This window comes from Solanum dulcamara, chromosome 10, assembly GCF_947179165.1.
Source record: "Solanum dulcamara chromosome 10, daSolDulc1.2, whole genome shotgun sequence".
Classification (NCBI taxonomy): domain Eukaryota; kingdom Viridiplantae; phylum Streptophyta; class Magnoliopsida; order Solanales; family Solanaceae; genus Solanum; species Solanum dulcamara.
Genome location: NC_077246.1, coordinates 73007682 through 73028532, shown reverse-complemented (window position 1 = coordinate 73028532; position 20851 = coordinate 73007682). Strand labels below are relative to the sequence as shown.

The following is a 20851-nucleotide window of genomic DNA, read 5'->3' as shown; positions in this document are numbered from 1 at the left end:
ATGTATCAGGATGTCGGATACATCACTTTACGCGATGTATCAAGACGTTTTGGGATGTATCTGGGTTCCACCAAATTTAAGAGATTTTTGTAATTTGAAAAAGAATAGCGATAGGATGTAATTAGCTCTTAACACTGTAATCCTTCTTTTTTATGGTTGTAGTAGATTGATTAATTACTTGTGTTTAATCAAAGTATATTTGGCTATTATTTAAAATGTGCTCTTTGTCAAAATTGGGAAGTATGTATATAGGTCCAATGGGCTGAAAAACGAATATGGGCCGAACCCAAAGAAACATGCTGGATCGATCTGATATAAAGCCATTTCGTAGTCCATTATTCCCAAAAAAATTAACTTTAAAGCGCCATTTTCAAATTTTAGAGAAACAAAAATAACCAAATGGAAGAAGAAGCAGCATTTCCTACTGAAGATGAACTTCATGTTGCTTCTGCTCTTCTCCTTCTATCAACTACGCATTCGTTATCTCCAAAGTATAACGAAACTCGAAAGTTCTATTGAATTCGAGTTCCTGAAATTGTTGCTATTATGAGTTTATTTTTTGTGTTTTTTTTTGTGGTAGTTTTGCAGAATGAAGAGCATATTTGAGATTTCACAGAGAGTTGCATTGAGTTATGAAATTTGAAATTTCTCTCGAATCCGAGTAACTGAAATTGTTGCTATTATGAGTGTTTTTGGTAATTTAGCAGAATGAAGAGCACATTAGAGATTTCACGGATAGCTGCATTTGGTTACGGAATTTGAAAATTCTCTCAAATTTGAGTAACTGAAATTGTTGCTATTATGAGTTATTGGCGTGTTATTTTGTTCTGCAAAATTACTCTCAAATTCGAGTTACTGAAATTGTTACTTTTATGAGTTTGTTTGTTTTTCTCGTGATTTTTATTAAATTCGAAATTTGTATCGAATTTGAGTAAGTGAAATTGTTGCCATTATGAGTTTTTCGTATGTGTGTTTTTGGAGTAATTTTGCAGAGTAAAGAGCATATCTGAGATTTCACAGATAGCTGCATTGAGTTATGGGACATCCGTGTCGGATTCGAAGTCGAAATCGACTGATTTTTCAACTGTAACAGCTGAAGATGCTGATATACATTCTGCATCTCCAAAGTAAAAACGAAATTTGAAATTTCTATCGACTTCAAGTTCCTGAAATTATTGCTATTATGAGTTTTCTTTTTGTTCGTAATTTTGCAGGATGACGATCATATCTGAGACTTCACAGATAGCAACATTGAGTTATACAGCTTCGGTATCGGATTCGAAATCCAAATCTACTGATTCTTCAACTGTAACAGCTGATGATGATGATGATTCACATTCTGCATCTCCAAAGTATAACGAAATTCAAAATTTCTCTTGTATTGGAGTTACTGAAATTGTTGCTATTATGATTTTTTTGTGTTTTTTTGGTAATTTTGCAGAGTGAAGAGCATATCTGAGACTTCACAAATAGCTGCATTGAGTTATGCGACGTCTTTATCGGATTCGAAGTCCAAATCAACTGATTCTTCAACTATAACAGCTGATGATGACGAAGATGAGGATGATGATGCCTCGTTTTCTGAGGCTAAAGCAAATGCTCGTCGGATGAAGATGATTCGGATGATTCGTGTCATTAATAAGCTCAAGGTGATCAGTTTTAGTGTTAAATTTGAATTGAAGTATTGCGTGAAAATGAACGTGATCTAGAGTTTTTGATCGTTATTCTAGTTTGATTTTTATTGAATTATCAGTCTATTATTCTTCGATCTGTTATAAAGCTCCTTCTGCAGTGATTCACATTGAATTTTTTAGGGAATTTTCACTCATCTGAATCTTCATAGTTACACTGCTCTGTTTTTGTAGTGTTATGAATTGCAGAATTGATGATTTAGAACGAAACAGTTTTTTCTACTTTTGATTGATCTCCAGATGTTTTCATCGTCACGAAGATCAACGTGAAGTTTCAATTCAATATAGTACATCTTTCTTAATTGTTCGATCTCTGTTTTTCTTATTTGTGAAAATTTGAACTCGTATAGTTCGATCTATCTGTTTTTCGTAGTTTTTAGTTCATTTTTTTGTTATTCGACTGAGTTTTACTGCAATTTCCAGTGAACGATCAATCTATAGGGCTTATTACTCTGTTTGGAGCACTTGAGTTTTTGAATTTTCATTCCTATAAATTTCCAAAGTTCCAATACTCTGTTTTCTCTGTGCTTCGATTAAAAAATTGACGCTTGTTAATCGATTCGACATTCTCTGTTTCACTGCTTTTGGTTGATTTTCTGAATTAAACATGCACAATAATTTGTAGGCGGTGCGGAGGAGACGATCTAAGAGCTTATACATCTCCGATTGCCTGAAAATCAGCTCCGGCAAGCCAAAAACCGCCACTTCTCTGAGTACCTTTTGCACATCAACTTCCTCGTGCGTGTCGATTGACTCTGCCGCCGGTGAAATCTCAAGCGGCGGCGGAAGCTATGAGGCTAATAGAGTAGTACTAAAGGAAAGAGAATGTATTCCGAGGAAGATGAAGGTGATTTTCTCAGCTCATATGCGGCGTCGAGCTGAAGCCATATTGAAGGTGTTGTCATCTCATGGTTGTGCTTCTGAAGTTAGGATTCGTCAGCTGCTTGGTGATAGCCCTGATACCAGCAAAGCCTTGAGAATGTCAGTCTCTCTCTTTCCGGTAGATCAGACCTGTGAATGGGGATATTTCCGAAAACCTAAATAACTTTTATGAACTATTTGGGTCATCAATCTGTTCTTATCTAACGAAACTCTACTAGAAAATTACAAAAAATGAAATGATTCAGCTCTCTCTCTCACACACTAGAGCACACAAATAGTGTGTACAATCATGAATGCAGAGTGTACAACTGCATATGTTTGTGATATTCTACTAGTGTGTACAATCATCATTGTGCAGTGTACAATTGCGTGATGTTTGTGATATTCTAATAGTGTGTACAATCATTGATGCGCGGTGTACAGCTGCATGATCTTTGTGATATTCTACTAGTGTGTACATTCATCCATGCGCGGTGTACAACTGCATGATGTGTGTGATACTCTGATTTTGTAACTTTTTTCTTGTGTATCTTTGGTTATTTCAGATTATTGAGGCTAGAAGAAGTGAAGAGGACAGGGGCAGGAGGTCGCACAGATCCCTATGTTTATGTGGTAAGTTGATCAATTAATATTGGTTTGATGGTTTCTTAATCTAATTTTTCTAAAGTTGAAAAATTAAAGGATGATATTCTAATAGTTATTTTTTTTTTGGTTGCTGCAGATAAGTTGACAAAGGTAGATTCCACTGGAAAATAAATCTTGCCCCGATAGAGGCTGGATATATTTTATAGTATAAAAAATAACTGAGACAAAAGTATAATTCCAAAGTTTATTGTACTAGACTAGAGAATCCATGCCAACCAAACTGGTGATTCACTTTGTATTACGTCCTATTAAGTATTCGGACACAGTTTAAAATGATTCTTAACTATTATGATTAATCTGAACTCAATAATTTCAGCTCAAATATTATATATGTATTAAAAAAAATTACTAAAAGAAGAATCTTAGCAAATTTTGATATTTATGTGAATTGTAGTAGAATTTTGAATTTGAACCAATGACGTTTTATTTTTAGATCTGTCTATACGTTGGACTACCGTCAAATTGTAGCGTAAATATTATAAAAGATTGTTGACCAACATTTTTTATATAACAATGAACACAAATAGTCATTTAAAGTGCACAATCAAGCAATTAAGGGTGTGATCAATAAAGTGAGTGAAAACTATGAAGTTTCAAGTTCAAATTTTAGCAGAGACAGAAATACCAGAGGTCGTTTGATAGCTAGTTGGAGTTATGCATTTACATTAGTAATGTACATATAAGTTATTAATGAATCTATGCGTTATTTTATACCTGCATAACTCACCTCCAAATCGGCTACCAAATGATTTTCTAGGTGATTTCTTCATATCTATTCCAATATCGGTAGACGCCCGATAATATATGAATTAATAATGAAAGAATCTATAAATTATTTTATGCGTGCATAACTCACCTCCAAATCAATTATCAAAGACGCCTAAAGTTTTTTTACCGATATGTCCGGGCCTTGGTGGATACCAACTAGCACCCAATCACTATGAGTGCTCAATCAAATTAGAAACTTAAAAAGACTATTTTGTTCATGGATACAGTTTAAGTGACCAAAATACCCCTACTCTTTATACTTAAAATGACTATTTTTCGCGCTTAAACCATAGAAAGTAAGCTGAGTTTTCTCATTTCGATTTAGGGTTCATTCACATGGCCGAACCAAATAGTTTCGCTCTCTCTTCTTCCTTCCTCAAACAAGTACAATTTTTTAATTAATACATTTTGTGTTTTTGTTTTTTTTGATAATAATTAATATTCCCTTAATTACATTCAATTTTATACTCGTTCATGTAATTTCATTTTTTTAATTTCTTTTTTACATTTTGCAGGTTTACTTGTACGATTGGTGGTTGATTAAGGTTGAAATTGGTGATGGAATCAAGCGATTGGGTGTTGGAGGTTTTACTGCAAAAGAGTAATTTTTTCACTTTACTTTAGATTTTTTTTCTTTTTTGGGTGAGTCTGTTAAATAGGAAGTATAAGATTGTGAGGTAGTAATTTATTGAATTCGGGGAGTTGAATATACTTATTCTTGAATGAAAGTGGGAATTTTTGTTGATAAGTTTGTTAGTTAGGAAGTAGTATAAGATTCTTGAGGTAGTAATTCATCATCTAATTCATGGAGTTGAATATACTTATTCTTGAATGAAAGTGGGAATTTTTGTTGATAAGTTTGTTAGTTAGGAAGTAGTATAAGATTCTTGAGGTAGAAATTCATCATCTAATTCATGGAGTTGAGTCTTGAATGAAAGTTGAAATCAGAGTAGTTGTTTTCTACGTTGTTCAGACTCTCCATAAATGTTGTGTCAGATCCTTAAAAAATGCATTGCTTTTGGAAGATCTGACACACACCCATCATATTTTCAAAGAGTATGAGCAATGTAGGTTGTCATTTTGTTTGTGATAATGGTGTTCGAGCGAGCTTGTGTCTTGACTATTCTACCAGGTACCTGCTACCTTCCATCTGATAACTCCGCCATCCAAGTCTTAGGAATATGAAAAGAAATCATCTCGTGTTTTCTTGTCTCTGCTTGGATATGAACCTAAGAACTCATGGTTCTCCTCCTACTTCATTGACCACTAGACCACACCTTTTTGCTCTTGTAAAATTTTAAGTAGTTTCTCAGAGTATGATAAAGCCAACAAACTAGTTCTACGGTGAAATTCTAAAATGTTTTTAAGCTAGTAATGGATCAACCCCCCCCCCCCCCCCCCCCCACACACACACAAAAAAAAAGAAGAAGAAGAAGAAGAAGGTAATGGATCAATTAGAGAAAAAACAAAATAGGTGTGGGACTGAGCCTTCTGAATGAGAAAGAAGAAAAGTGCTTAGTTTCGTTGAATTTCTAAAAGTTAAACAACAACAACAACAACATACCTAGTGAAATCCCACTAGGTAGGAATTTCTTGAAGTTGGATTTGAATTTACATGCTCAGATAGTTTTCGGAATCTTTGCTAGGGTGATGGAAAGTTAGCAAGTAGTTTTAAGAGCAACGTTTTGTCCTATCAATCAATATATCAATCCGTTAATCAACAATGGTCAATCCTAAATTAGTGTGGTCAGACTATGAAGCCTCTTTATTGATTCCACTCCGTGCTAATTCAATTCAAATATCAAATAACTTAGTGCATTTGGAGGTCTATGTAGGACGTGATTGAGCCATTTCAGTGACCTCTTATATTTTTGCTTTGCATGTGCTACTTGCACCATCTTTCGAGTCATTTCTAATCTTTTCTACTTCTCTATGACCAATTTTTTTTTTTAATTTTATGAAAAAGGTAATAGATTTCATTAAAGAGTACCAAAGAAGGTACACAAAAGAGTACAACAACAAGTCAACAACAACACCATACCCAGTGTAATCCCACAAATGGGGTCTGGGGAGGGTAGGATGTACCCAAACCTTACCCCTACCTTTATGGGGGTAGCGAGGTGGTTTCCGATAGACCTTTGGCTCAAAATAAGAGTACTCGACGTGGGACTGTAATAAAATAAGACAGTAAATAGCAATACAAGAAAGAGTCAAACTAAAAATTTTCCTTCTATATGTTGAAGGAATGTGAAAGATCTAACATGGAGTTCATTTCCAATACTAAGTTTTTCCTACTCCATAAGTATAGACTTTTCAAACATCCAGATTTAACATGAAGTATGTTTTTCCTCATATCGTTAAAACATCTGTTATTCCTCTCCTGCCAAACATTCCAGGAAATGCAAGTAGGGTCTGCCTTCTGATATAATCTGTTCTCAGAAGAATACTGGTCATCCCAGCTACTTAGAGCAAGTTTATCAACCTGGCATAACCCATTTGACTCAAAAAATCGCTAGAAACACGTTACAGAGTTGCCTGGTGACAGTACAGTGGAGCAATAAGTGATTTACTTGTTCATTAGCTTTTTCACATAGAACGCATCTGCTGCATATAGTGAGACCTCTTTTTGCAGATTGTCATGTGTTAAACAAGCCTCATGAGTTCCAATCCAAGTGAAGCTATCAGCTCTAGGGTGTGTGATGGTCTTCCAGATTGTTCTCCACGGCCAACTGCCACATTTTCCTCCCATTCTCCACAAAAGATTGTTATAGCATGTCTTTACTTTAAACCTGCCATCCTTCCAATTTCTACAACACTCCTTTTGTGGATATGTTGGATTTTAGAAGCACATTATTCTTTTTAATATAACACTGTTAATCTCACAAGAGGTTAAAACATTCTTTTATTTTAGTTAAAATTTAATCAAGATGCAGATGATATGTGGATTTTAGAATTTTGCTCTGATTGTCTCTCAAGTAGCCAAACAAATTGTTCTAATTTTTCCCATGTTTTATTGCATTGATCAAGTAAGAAACACGGTTCTAGTAATATTATTTTTGTTGGATTGTTTACCAAGTTGCTTACAAAAGTGTCATTTGCAAGGTGGGGAATTTTGTCAATGATCCCATTTTCCAGAACATAATTAGCATAGGGCAGTTTAAAGGCCTTCTTTTGGGTTCTTTTCCATTAGATGTCAGGTAAATAGATTTATTTTCTTTGCTTCTGGATTCCCCTATTGAACCGCTCATATGCAATCATATTAATTCATAACTTTGTCTTAATTTAAAAGTGCTTTAATGGAACTAACATACTGTATTATTTTATTTCGTGTGACAAGTGGCATTTCTTAGAATCCAATAATGTGATATTTTGTTGCACTTCGTGAAATAGGAGACCAGATGGAAGAGTTTTCCACTCCACAAAAATTGCGAAGAGGCATGATTCTGTCACTTTAGTGACAGTGGATGGCATCACCATTCTTTTTAGCGGTTTCATTAATAGGTGTCGAACTCTTCAAAATGGCTTCTCATCAGAGGTATTGAAGTTATTTTAGTTCTCAACTCATATTACTGCTTTATTTGCAGCTGTTTTGATGGAACATATGGTTGAGGTTTACGTTAGCTATGAAGTTTTAGAGGTTCTATTTGGTCCCAACTGTAGCATTAACTGTTGAAATCATAGCACTATCTATAGTTTGTCAATCTTGGTGGAAGACAATGTATGACTCAGCAGAGTCTCGCACACGTCTTGTACACATTTTTTCACATTATTTGGTGTTTATCAATGAAACTTTTTGACTTGAAAAATTCATACTACTATCTGCTGGGTCCTTTCTTGTTTATTTATTTTTGCTTACCTCTTTCGAGTAATCTCCGCTCCATAATTACTTCTGAAGTCTTTCTTCAGCTATCACTCATTTTACAGATAAAATTCAGTCTTTTTCTGCTTTTGCGGTTTTAACTAACTCATTGAGGAACCTAAAACAGGAAGGAACGACTGCTAAAGCAATGACTCTCCAAAATGAGCATACACATGTTAGTTACAAATTAGAATAAAATCATGTTTTGTGAAGATGAAATAATAAACAACCTTTCTACCTCCAAGGTAGGGGTAAGGTCTGGTACACTCTACCCTCCCCGACCCCACTTTGTGGAATTACACTGGGTATGTTGTTGTTGAAGATAATAAACAGAACTTTCAAACCAACAGGTTTGCAAGCAGTTCCTTCTTGGATTTCCATACAACTGGGAAGAGTCTGCTGCTGTATCATTTGGAGAATCAACCAATGAAAGTGCAGCCTCTGGAATTTCTGATTTCTCAGAGTCAGCAAACGCATCAGCTGATCGCGCAAGCAGCTCCTTTTCCATGTCTGTTGATCATCTTCCTGCCAATGTTCTACGAGATCTCTTAATATCGAGTGCTGGTGATCCAGAAGGCGGCATGCTAAGAAAGAGTATTTTTAATGAAATAGTGCAGAAATATGGTAACAATGCTTTTACCGTTGACGAAGCTTCTTCTTTGAACCAAAAAAGTGGTAATCAGGTCACAACCCAAAGTCGTTCACTGAATGAAAGTCCTAGTCAAAAGAAGAAAGCTAAAACAAACCGTAAGCAAGAGGATAAACGTATACCAGATGCAAAATCTGGTAAAGAAGACTTGCAGGAATCTACTCCAAAGGATATGCCAGGAAAGAGAGTTTTGGATAGGCTACTGCATAGACGTGGTGACGATGTTCGTATCGTTGGTGAAAATTCTTGTTTGAACCAAAAAATTGCTAATCAAGTGATAAGCAGAGGTCCTTCACTGGATGAAACTCCTTCTCAAAAGAAGAAAACTGCACCTAATTTGAGGAACGAAGATGATAACCATGTGTCCGATGCACAATGTAGAAAAGAAGTGCTTCAGAAATGTAATGATGAGAGTGGAACAGATATTGATAAGAATAGCTTAAGTAGCAGCCCTTTAACAAGAGGTAAAGCTAGCTTATATAAGAAAACCGAAGTTCACCAGAAGCAAGAAGAAAAGAGAGATGTGAACAAAGTATCTGAACAAGGAGATTTTGGGATAGTTAACACCACTAGCTCGAGTAATGGTCCATTGACAAGAAGCAGAGCTAAAAAACAAGTTAAAAGAACAAGTTCAAGAAGGAAATAGATATCTGTGAAGGTGTTATGGGAGTTTTTGTTGTTGTTGTTATGGGAGTTTTGTTGTGCAGATTAGCTACCCCTGGATATTAATCTGGAAATTCCTCAAATCATAACGTTTATGGATTTGTCACTATGTTATTGTAGTCCAAAAGGGAGATTAATTTTGAATGTTATGTTTTCCTTGTTTTTTTTATAGATTACATCACACCTCCTGAATTTTGTGGGTATCAAATGGTCCATGCCTGGGAGTACACATGATCTTTTCCGATGTTGATGCAAGTATAGACAAGACAAAATAAGAAATAGCTGGTGGAATACTGTTCCTTGTTTCTGGTGTGTGGTTTGGATAGAAAGGAACTCCATGTGTTTTGAAGAGAAGCACAAATCATTACAGACGATCAAGTTGTATTGTCTTTTGTTGTTTCATTCTTGGTGTAAATTGAAATATGCTAACGAGACAGAGACTCTATTAGAGTTCATATAGCTGATGCTGTATTTTGGACCTTGTCAAAGCTATTGCATTATATTTGAAAATTCAGCACATATTTTTCTCTATTTCTTTCAGCTTCATTTCATCTAATATTTCCCAACCTTATATCTCTTCTTTTACTGCAGATAAGTTGGCAAGGTAGACAGCTCTAAAACAGAGGTAGATCAAGTTGGTAAGTTCCTCATGAAGTTAAATTTTGGCCTAGGAGAGGCTGTATGTATGTATAATAACATATAATAACACAATATTTGTATACAACCAAGTTGGCCTTGTTATTATTGCTGAAATCTTTTACTTGATAAAAAAACCCATGGAATATCATATAATTGAGACCAAAAGTATGCAAAGCTTATTGTACTAGAGAATTTGTGTGTTTTCAGTTGTCAAAATTGCATCTTACTGTATTGACTTCCATCAAAATTGCAGCTTACAATATTATTTTTATAAATTAGATATTATTGACCAATTTTTTTAACTAAATCTATGATATTCTGACCCACCATATTTGGAACAGACACAATTAACAAGTCAAAAAGACTCAAAACTACATGGAAAGGACAAGAAACTATACTATTGTCAAAGCCATCTTGAAGAAGCAAAAGTTTCAAAGTCCCCTCTACAAATCTATATACTAGGTATATTCCTCTTCCTCCTTTTTTCAACCATCTTCACTTATATTAATTTTCTTCAAGTTTTCTTATACATCAAAGCATTGTGAAGAAAGACATAATTCATGGGTAAATACATGGAGATGGTGGATGTAGGGGTGAGAATAGTAGCTAGGTTTCATTCTCATTGCCCTCAGACTGCTCGAATGTATTACCATCCACCCTCTAACATCCATGGCAATGGTTCAGATTTTCCTCGCCGTTGCCAAAAGGAGAAACTTGGGTTTATTGCTCATAATCAAGAATCAAACTCTATGGAGAGTTATGGTGTCGAGACTTCCATGCATGTCGACACTGCAGACTTCATCGTTCACACGTTGGACCAAGTCTATTTATGTATGGAATTATGGACACTTATTTTTGTGAAGGATTGAAAGTGAAAATATAATGGATTGGGGTATCAAGTTTGTGTGTTTATACGTGATGTCAGTGTAAATAAGTTAAATCCTTATTTTATTGTGTAATTACAATGTATTGTTTGTGACAAGCTGGGTTGATTGGTTTGAAGGAATAGGAAAGAAAGATTAAATGAGTGATTTAAGTAAAAATCATGTTTATTTTATAATACATTTGAAGGTTTGTGTATATGGGTTGTATGGATTGAAAATATTTTATACTTTATTTTGATTGAAATGCTTTTTGCTCCATTGCCTTCTGTTTTTTCCTCTTCTCCATAGGAAAGAAAAAATTAGTAATTATTTATGGAATACGGTTGATCGATTTTGTGGATCCAAAGAAAAATCTTAGATTTTCGTGTGTATCAGTTTGTGAATTTTTTAGAATACGATTGATCGATGTTAGAAACTAAATTTTGTGGTGCCATTCAAAACGACAAATTGAATGGTACTCACCGTTTCTCCAGAGCTAATGTCACAACATTTCGAATTTTGATTTCACGAATTAGAAATTCAAATTATCACAACTTTTTGTTTGTGATATTCATGAATTTTTGAAATATGATTGATTGACTTTGTTTGACTTCAAATTTTGTGGGATCATCCTAAGGACCTAGTGAATGATACTTTCATAACCTCTACAAGATTGATGACACTTTTTCGAAGTTTAGGGTTTAGAGAACAGGAATTCATGATTTTTTTTGATTTTTCGTGTGTATTAGTCTATAATTTTTTGGGAATATGACTGATCGACTCAGTTTGAAGATGAATTTTGTGACTCCATCTATGACTTCGTGGAGTACATACCCATAGTCTCTACATGATTCACATCATATTTTTAGAGTTTAGGTGTACACATGAATTCAGGATATTTTTTAAAGCTTTTTGTGTGTTTAGTCTGTTAGTTTTTTTTGGAAAAATGACCGACTGACTTTGTTTGACCTCAAATTTTGTGTTCATTCGTAATAACCTAGTGAACGATATCCATAGCATCTACAAGATGAATGTCCTTTTTCTAGAATTTAGGCTTCCATAAATAAAAATTCATTTTTTTTCATGTGTATTAGTCAATGATTTTTGGGAATATGACTGACTAGCTTTGTTTGACCCAAATTTTGTAGGTCTTTTCATAATGACCTAGTGAACGATAATCATAGCATATATAAGATGAATGCCACTTTTTATTAGAGTTTAAGGGTCACGGGATAGGATATAGTAATTTTTTTCAATTTTTCATGTGGTTAGTCCATAAATTTTTGGGAATATGAGTGAACGACTTTGTTTGACTCAATTTTTTTAGGACCATCCATAATGACTTAGTAAACCATACCCATAGTCTCTATATGATTCATGTCACTTTTTAAGCGTTTAGGGTTCACAAAAAAAGAATTCAGAATTCTCTCAATTTTTGTGTGTTAGTCCATAAATTCTTGGAAATATGACTAACCAATTTTGTTTGACCCAATTTTTTGTAGGTTCATCCATACTGACATAGTAAACCATACTCATAACCTCTACATGATTTACATCACAGTTTCTAGCATTTAGACATCTCAAAACATGAATTCAAGATTATATCAATTTTTCATACGTGTTATTCTATGAATTTTTGGAAATATGTCTGACTGACTCTATTTGACCCAAGTTTTTTTAGCACCATTTATCATGAGCTAGTTAATCATACCCGGAGCATCTACATGATTTAAGTTATCTTTTTTAGTATTTAGGGATCACGAAACAAGAGTTTAGGATTTGTTCAATTTTTTGTATGTTAGTCAAATATATTTTTGGAATATGATTGACCAACTCTATTTGGTCTACATTTTTTTAAGACCGTCTGTCACGACCTAGTAAACAATACCCATAGCCTCTATGGGATCCGTGTCACCTTTTTTTTAGCATTTAGGAATCACAAACTATGAATTCAAGATTTTTTTTTAGTTTTTGGTGTGTATTAATCCATGTTTTTTAGGAATATGACTAACTGACTCTGTTTGCCTAAATTGTTTTAAGACCATACGCAAGGATCTAGTGAACAATGCCCATAACCTCCATATGATCCATGTCATTTTTTAATATTTAGGGGTCACGAAATAGGAATTCAATATTTTTTCAGTTTTTTTTCATGTATAGTAGTCAATAAATTTTGGAAATGTGATTGATCGGCTTTGTTTGACTCAATTTGACCCAATATTTTAAAGGAAAATCTTTCACGACCTAGTGAATCATATCCAGAGCCTCCACATGATCCACATAACTTCTTTTTTTTTTTTTATAGCATTTAGGGCTCATGAAACATGAATTCATGTCTTTTTAATTTTACGTGTGTATTAGTTCATAAAATTTTGAAAATATCATTGATCGGCTCATTTGGCCTAATATTTCGTAGGACCATCAATAGTTACCTAGTGAATCATTTCCATAGCCTCTACTTGATCCACACTTTTTTCTTTAGCATTTAGGTGTAATAAACTAGAAATTCAAGATATTCTTCATTTTTTCGTGTGTTAATTCATGAATTTTTAAAAATATGACTAATCAACTTTGTTTAGCCCAATATTTTTAGGACCATCTTTAATGACCTAATGAACCATACGGACAACCTCTAGAGAAATCATACCGATTTTTTTTTTGGTGTTTAGAGGTCACGAAATAGAAATTTAGAATTTTCTCAGTTGTTCGTGTATATCAGTCTATCACGTACTAATTCCCCGTGTACATACGGAGGGTCCCATAAAGATTTAAAAAAAAATTGACCTGAAGCCAATCCACCAAAATATTAATGGGCTAAAATGCAAAAAAATGAGAAAATCGCCTGATTTCGTTTGTGCGGCCCCTATATACTTTGAATGCGTCGTGGATTGTGCCGATGCTACACATATTAATTCTCTGGATACTTATAGAGGGTCCCATAAGGGTTTCAGGAAAAAATTATTCGGGAGTCAGTTCACCAAAATATTAATGGGCTAACACATGAAAAATGAGAAAATTAGCTAATTCTGATTGTGCGACTTCTAAATGCTATGAATGCGCTATGAATCATGCTGAGGCTACATATACTGATCCCCAAGGTACTTACAGAGAGTTCAATAAGGGTTTTGAAAAAAATTAACTAGAAATCAGTTCACCAAAATATTAATAGGCTAATATACATGAAAAATAAGAAAATCGCCTACTTTCGCTTGTGCGGCCCCTAAATGCTATGAAAGCTCTGTGGATCGTGCCGAGTCTATATGTATTGATCCCTCGAGTACTTACGGAGGGTCATATAAGGATTACCGAAAAAAATTAATCGAAAGCTAGTTCACCAAAATATTAATGGGTTAACACACAAAAAAATAAAAAAATCCATAATTCCACTTATGCGACCCCTAAATAATATGAATGCGTCATAGATCGTATTGAGGCTACACGTACTGATCTCCTGAGTACATATGAAGGGTCTCATAAGAGTTTCAGAAAAATATTGACCAGAAACCAGTTCACCAAAATATTCATGGCTAACACAAAAAAAGAAGAGAAAATCGCCTAATTTCGTTTGTGCGGCCCCTAAATGCTATTAATGCACTATGGATTGTGCTGATTCTATACGTATTGATCCCCTGATACTTATGGAGGGTCCCATAAGTGCTTCCAAGAAAAAATTGACTAGAAGTCAGTTCATCAAAATATTAATGGACTAACACACACGAAAAATGAGAAAAATCACATAATTCCGCTTGTGCGGCCCCTAAATGCTATGAATGCATCGTGGATCATGCCGAAGCTACCCGTACTGATCCATCGGGTACTTACGGAGAGTTCCATAAGGGTTTCAAAAAAAAATTGACTGAAAGCTACTTCACCAAAATATTTATAGGTTAACACATGAAAAATGCGAAAAAATCACCTAATTTTGTTTGTGCGGCCTCTAAATGTTATAATTGCATTGTGGATCGTGCCAAGTCTACACGTACTGATCCCGCAGGTACTTACGGATGGTCCCATCAGTGTTTTGGAAAAAAATTGATCGGAAGCCAGTTCACCAAAATATTAATGGGCTAACACACACGAAAAAAAAGAAGAAAAAATCGCCTAATTCTGCTTGTGCGGTCCTTAAATGCTATGAATGTGCGTGATCGTGCTGATGCTACACTTAATGATCCCTTTGGCATTTACGGAGGGCTCCATAAGGGTTTCAAATTTTTGTTGACCGGAAGCGACTTTACCTAAATATTCATAAGCTAATACACACGAAGAATAAGAAAATTGCCTAATTTTTTTGTGTGGCTGCTAAATGTTATGAATGGACTATAGATCATGTCGAGGCTACACATATTGATCTCCCTAGGTACTTACGAAGGTTCCCATAAGGATTTCTGAAAAAAATTGACCGAAACCAATTCACCAAAATATTCATAGCTAAAACATACGAAAAATGAGAAAAATCGTCTAATTTCGCTTGTGCAACCCCTAAATACTATGAATTCATCGTGAATTGTGCCAAGGCTACACATATTAATCTCCGGGTACTTGCGGAGGGTCCCATTAGGACTTTGAAAAAAATTATCCGGGAGTCGGTTCACCAAAATTTTAATGAGCTAACATACACGAAAAATGAGAAAATAGCCTAATTCCGATTGTGCGGCTCTTAAATGCTATGAATATGCCATGAATCGTGCCGAGGCTACACGTATTAATCCCCCAGGTACTTATAGAGTTTCGAAAATAATTTAACTAGAAGCAGTTCATCAAAATATTCATAGGCTAACATACACAAAAAATAATAAAATCGCCTACTTCCGCTTTTGCGACCCCTAAATGCTATGAATGCCCCGTGGATCGCGCTGAGGCTATACATACTGATCCCCCAGATACTTATGGAGGGTCATATAAGGAATATGAAAAAAAATAACTGAAAGCCAGTTAACCAAAATATTAATGGGCTAACACACATGAAAAAATAGAGATTCACATAATTCCACTTATGCAGCCCCTAAATGCTATGAATATGCCATGGATCGTGCCGAGCCTATACATACTGATATCCCGGATACTTACGAAGGGTCTCATAAGAGTTTCAAATAAATATTGACTGAAAATTAGCTCACCAAAATATTCATGGTTAGCACACACGAAAAATGAGAAAATTTAAAATCAAAATCGATTGATTTAATTGAAAAACCGAAACCAAAATAAAAAAAATTGGTTCGGTCGATTTTTTAGTTTGAATCGGAATATGCCCAGCCCAACTTACGGGGTCCCATAAGGGTTTCATGAAAAAATTAACTGTAAGCCAGTTCATTTAATTATTCATTGGCTAACACACACGAAAAATGAGAAAATTATCTAATTTCGCTTGTGCGGCCCCTAATAGTAAGAATGCGCCATGGATCGTGTCAAGGCAACACGTACTGATCCCTCAGGTATATACGGAAGGTATTTTAAGAGTTTCGAAAAAAAATCGACCAAAAACCAGTTCACAAAAATATTCATGGGCTAACACACATGAAAAATGATAAATCGCTTAATTCTGCTTATGTGGTGCCTAAATGCTACGAATGCATCGTGGATCATTGCGAGGCTACATGTACTGATTTTCCAGGTACTTACAGAGTGTAGCATAAGGGTTTTGGAAAAATATTTACCGGAAGTTAGTTCACTAGAATATTAATGGACTAATACACCCCCCCAAAATTGAGAAAATCACCTAATTCCGCTGGTACGATCATAAAATGATATAAATGCACCATGAATTATGCCGAGGCTACACGTAATGTTCTCCAAGGTACTTAAGGTGGGTCCGATAATAGTTTCAGAAAAAAATTGATAGGAAGTCAGTTCACCAAAATATTAATGGACTAACACAAATGAAAAATGAGAAAATCACCTAATTTCGTTTGTGCGGCCCCTAAATGCTATCAATGCGCCGTGAATCATGTCGCGGCTACATGTGTTGATCCCCCGGTTACTTATGGGGGGATCCCATAGGGTTTTGGAAAATAATTAACTGAAAGTCAGTTCACCAAAATATTAATGGGTTAATACACACGAAAAATGAGAAAATCGCCTAATTCAACTTGTGCGGCTCCTAAATGCTATGAATGCGGTGTGGATTGTGCTGGGGCTACAAGTTTTGATCCCCCGGTACTTACGGTGGGTCGTATAAGGGTTTTAAAAAAATTGACTAAAAGTTAGTTCACCAAAATATTTATGGGTTAACACACATAAAAAAAGAATCATCTAATTCCGCTTATGCAGCCCCTAATGCTATGAATGCATCGTGTATCGTATTGAGGCTACACGTGCTGATACCCCGAGTATTTATGGAGGGTCCTATAAGGGTTTCGAGAAAAAATTAATCGAAAGCCAGTTCATCACAATATTCATAGGCTAACACATACTAAAAGTAAGAAAATAAACTAATTCTGCTTGTACAACCCCTAAATGCCATGAATATGCCATGGATGATTCCGAGGCTACATGTACTTATCTCATGTACTTGAGGAGGGTTCCATAAGGATTTAAAAAAAATTTAACCGAATACCAATTCACCAAAATATTCATGGGTTAACATACAAAAAAAATGAGAAATTCCCTTAATTCTGCTTGTGTGACCCCTAAGGGCTATGAATGCATCGTGGATCATACCGAGGCTACATGTGCTGATCCTCTAGGTACTTACGGATGATTCCATTAGGTTTCGAATTTTTTTTATCTGAAAGTCTGTTTACCAAAATATTAATGGGCTAAGACACGAAAAAATAGAAAAATTGCCTAATTCCGCTTGTGCGACCCTAAATGCTATGACTGCGCCGTAAATAGCGTTGAGGAAACATGTATTGATCCCTCGGTTACTTATGGAGGGTCCCAAAAGGTATGCAATAATTTTTTGAATATAAGTCAATTCACTAAAATATTCATGGGCTAATACACAAAAAAAATGAGAAAATCGCTTAATTTCATTTGTGCGACCCTTAATGCTATGAATGAACCATGGATCGTGTCAAGGCTACACGTACTATTCTTCAAGATACTTACGTTGGGTCCCATAAGGGTTTAAAAAAAAATTGACCGGAAGCTAGTTTACCAAAATATTAATATACTAACACAAACCAAAAATGGAAAATCACCTAAATCCGCTTGTGCGGCTCCTAAATGTTATTAATGCATCGTGAATCATGCCGAGTCTACACATATTGATCCCCCAGGTAGTTATGGAGGGTACCATAAATATTTTAGAAAAAAATTGACTTAAAATCAATTCACCAAAATATTCATGGCTAAGACACACGAAAAATGAGAAAAATCGTCTAATTACACTTGTGCGGTCCCTAAATGCTATGAATGTGCCATAGATCGTGTTGAGGCTTCACATAGTAATCTCACGGGTACTTATGGAGGGTTCTATAAGTGTTTCGATAAAAGGTTGACCGAAAGTCAGTTCACCAAAATATTGATGAGCTAACACACAATAGAAATGAGAAAATGATCTAATTCCACTTGTGCGGCGACTAATGCTATGAATGCGTCGTGTATCGTATTGAGGATACACGTACTGATACTCTGAGTATTTATGGAGGTTCCTATCAGGGTTTCGAGAAAAAATTAACCGGAAGCTAGTTCACCAAAATATTCATAGGCTAACACACACTAAAAATGAGAAAATAGACTAATTCCGTTTATGCGGCCCCTAAATGCTATTAATATGCCGTAGATTGTTCCGACGCTACACGTACTTATCTCTCATGTACTTACGGAGGGTTCCATAAGGGTTTCAAAATTCTTTTAACCAAATGCCAATTTATCAAAATATTCACGGGCTAACATACACGAAAAATGAAAAATTCGTCTAATTCTGCTTATGCGACCCCTAAAGGCTATGAATGTATCGTGGATCGTACCAAGGCTACACGTACTGATCCTCTGAGTACTTACGGATAATACCATAAGGGTTTCGAAAAAAATTGATCGAAAGTCTGTTTACCAAAATATTAATGGGCTAAGACACGAAAAATTAAAAAAATTGCTTAATTCTGCTTGTACGGCCCCTAATTGCTATGAATGCATTGTGGATCATGCCGATGTTACACATACTGATCTCTCGGGTATTTACGGAGGGTCCCAAAATAGTTTCAAATTTTTTTTGAACAGAAAACAGTTCACCAAAATATTCATAGGCTAACAAACAAGAAAATTGAGAAAATCGCCTAATTCCACTTGTGTGACCCCTAATGCTATGAATGCACCATGGATTGTATCTAGGATACACGTACTGATCCCCTGAATACTTACGGAGGATCTTACAAGGGTTTCAAAAGAATTGATCGGAAGTCAGTTCACCAAAATATGCATGATCTAACTTACATGAAAAGTGAAAAAATCGCCTAATTCCCCTTGTGCGACCCCTATATGCTATGAATGTACCGTGAATTGTGACGAGGCTACACGTACTGATCCCCCAATTACTTACAGGGGTTCCCATAAGGATTTCAATTTTTTTAATCGGAAGTCAATTCACCAAAATATCCAGGATCTAATACACGAATAATGTGAAAATCGTCTAATTCTGCTTCTGTGACCCCTTAATTTTGTTATTGCACTGTGAATCATGCCGAGGATACACGTACTAATCCCCCATGTACTTACGAAGGTTCCCATAAGAGTTTCAAAAAAAAATTAATCGAAAGCCAATTCACCAAAATATTAATGGACTAACACAAACGAAAAATGAAAAAAATCATCTAATTCCTCTTGTGCGGCCCCTAAATGCTATGAATGCATTTAGGCTACATGTACTGATCCCTCGGGTATTTATACTGGGTCCTATAAGATTTTTGATTTTTTTTATCGAAAGCTAGTTCACCAAAATATTAATGGGCTAATACCCACAAAAAATAAGAAAATCGTCTAATTCTGCTTGTGCGACCCTAAATGATATGAATGTGTCGTGGATCTTGCCAGGCTACATGTACTGATCCCCTGCATACTTACGGAGGATTCATAGGGTTTCAAAAAAAATTGACCGAAAGTCAGTTCACCAAAATATTAATGGGTTAACATACACGAAACAATGAGCAAATCATCTAATTATGCTTGTGCGATCCCTAAAGGCTATGAATACAATGTAGATCCTCCCAATGCTACATGTACTGATCCCTAGAGAAATTTCGGAGAGATTTTTTATCAGAAGCCAGTTCACCAAAATATTAATGGGCTAACACATATGAAAAATGAGAAAATCGCCTTATCCCGCTTGTACGGCCCCTAAATGCTATGAGTGCACCGTGGATCGTGTCAATGATACACATACCAATTCCTCGGGTACTTACGGAGGGTCCTATAAGCGTTTTGAATTTTTTTTTTGACCGAAATTTAGTTCACCAAAATATTTTTAGGCTAACACACGAAAAATAAAAAAATTATCTAATTCTGAATGTGTGACCCTTAAATGCAATGAATACACCGTGGATCGTGGCGAGGCTACACGTACTGATCCCCAAATACTTACGGAGAGTTCCATAAGGGTTTCGAAATTTTTTTGACCGGAAGCCATTTCACCAAAATATTCATGGGCTAAAACACACAAAAAGTGAGAAAATTGCCTAATTCCACTTGTGTGACCCTTCAATGCTATGATTGCGCCGAAGCTACACATACTGATTCTCCGGGTACTTAAGGAAGGCCCCATAAAGGTTTCAGAAAAAATTGATCAGAAGCCAGTTCACCAAAATATTCATGTGCTAACACATGTAAAAAAATGAGAAAATCGCCTAATCTCGTATGTGCGGCCCCTAAATGCTATGAATACATCGTGGATCGTGTCGAGATTACCCATACTGATACCACAGGACTTAAAGAGGGTCCTATAAGGGTTCCGAAAAAAAATTGATCGGAAGTCAATTCACCAAAATATTCGCTAACACACACGAAAAATAAGAAAATCGCCTAATTTCTTTTGTGCGGCCCCTAAATGACATAAATGCTTCGTGCATTGTGTTGAGGCTACACGTATTAATCTCCCGAGTACTTAAGGAGGGTCCCAAAAGGGTTTCGAAAAAAATTTGATCGGAAGCCAGTTCACCAAAATATTCATTGGCCAACACTCATGAAAAATGAGAAAACTGTCTAATTATGGTTGTGAGTCCTGAATGCTATGAATGCGTCGTGGATTGTGTCGAGGCTA

The 20851-nt window shown here is 35.4% G+C and overlaps 2 protein-coding genes across 3 annotated transcripts; both read left to right on the top strand.

The window, feature by feature from the left end:
- The first annotated feature begins 399 nt into the window (after nucleotides 1–399).
- On the top strand, nucleotides 400–3487 carry LOC129869973 (uncharacterized). Its single transcript, XM_055944524.1, has 7 exons — nucleotides 400–491; nucleotides 993–1127; nucleotides 1215–1352; nucleotides 1442–1649; nucleotides 2317–2672; nucleotides 3119–3185; nucleotides 3295–3487. The coding sequence occupies exons 1-7, from the start codon at nucleotides 400–402 to the stop codon at nucleotides 3301–3303; spliced, it is 1005 nt and encodes a 334-aa protein (XP_055800499.1). The 3' UTR covers nucleotides 3304–3487.
- A 784-nt stretch (nucleotides 3488–4271) lies between these two features.
- Nucleotides 4272–10876, top strand: LOC129871407 (uncharacterized). Of its 2 annotated transcripts, XM_055946317.1 has the most exons (7): nucleotides 4272–4370; nucleotides 4502–4587; nucleotides 7377–7521; nucleotides 8196–9152; nucleotides 9330–9795; nucleotides 10138–10258; nucleotides 10481–10876. In XM_055946317.1, exons 1-4 carry the CDS (start codon nucleotides 4323–4325, stop codon nucleotides 9138–9140), a joined length of 1224 nt encoding a protein of 407 aa, XP_055802292.1. In that variant the 5' UTR covers nucleotides 4272–4322; the 3' UTR covers nucleotides 9141–9152; nucleotides 9330–9795; nucleotides 10138–10258; nucleotides 10481–10876. The 2 variants fall into 2 exon arrangements, with proteins under 2 accessions (XP_055802292.1, XP_055802291.1); XM_055946316.1 differs by having other exon boundaries at nucleotides 8196–9795.
- Nucleotides 10877–20851: the final 9975 nt, after the last annotated feature.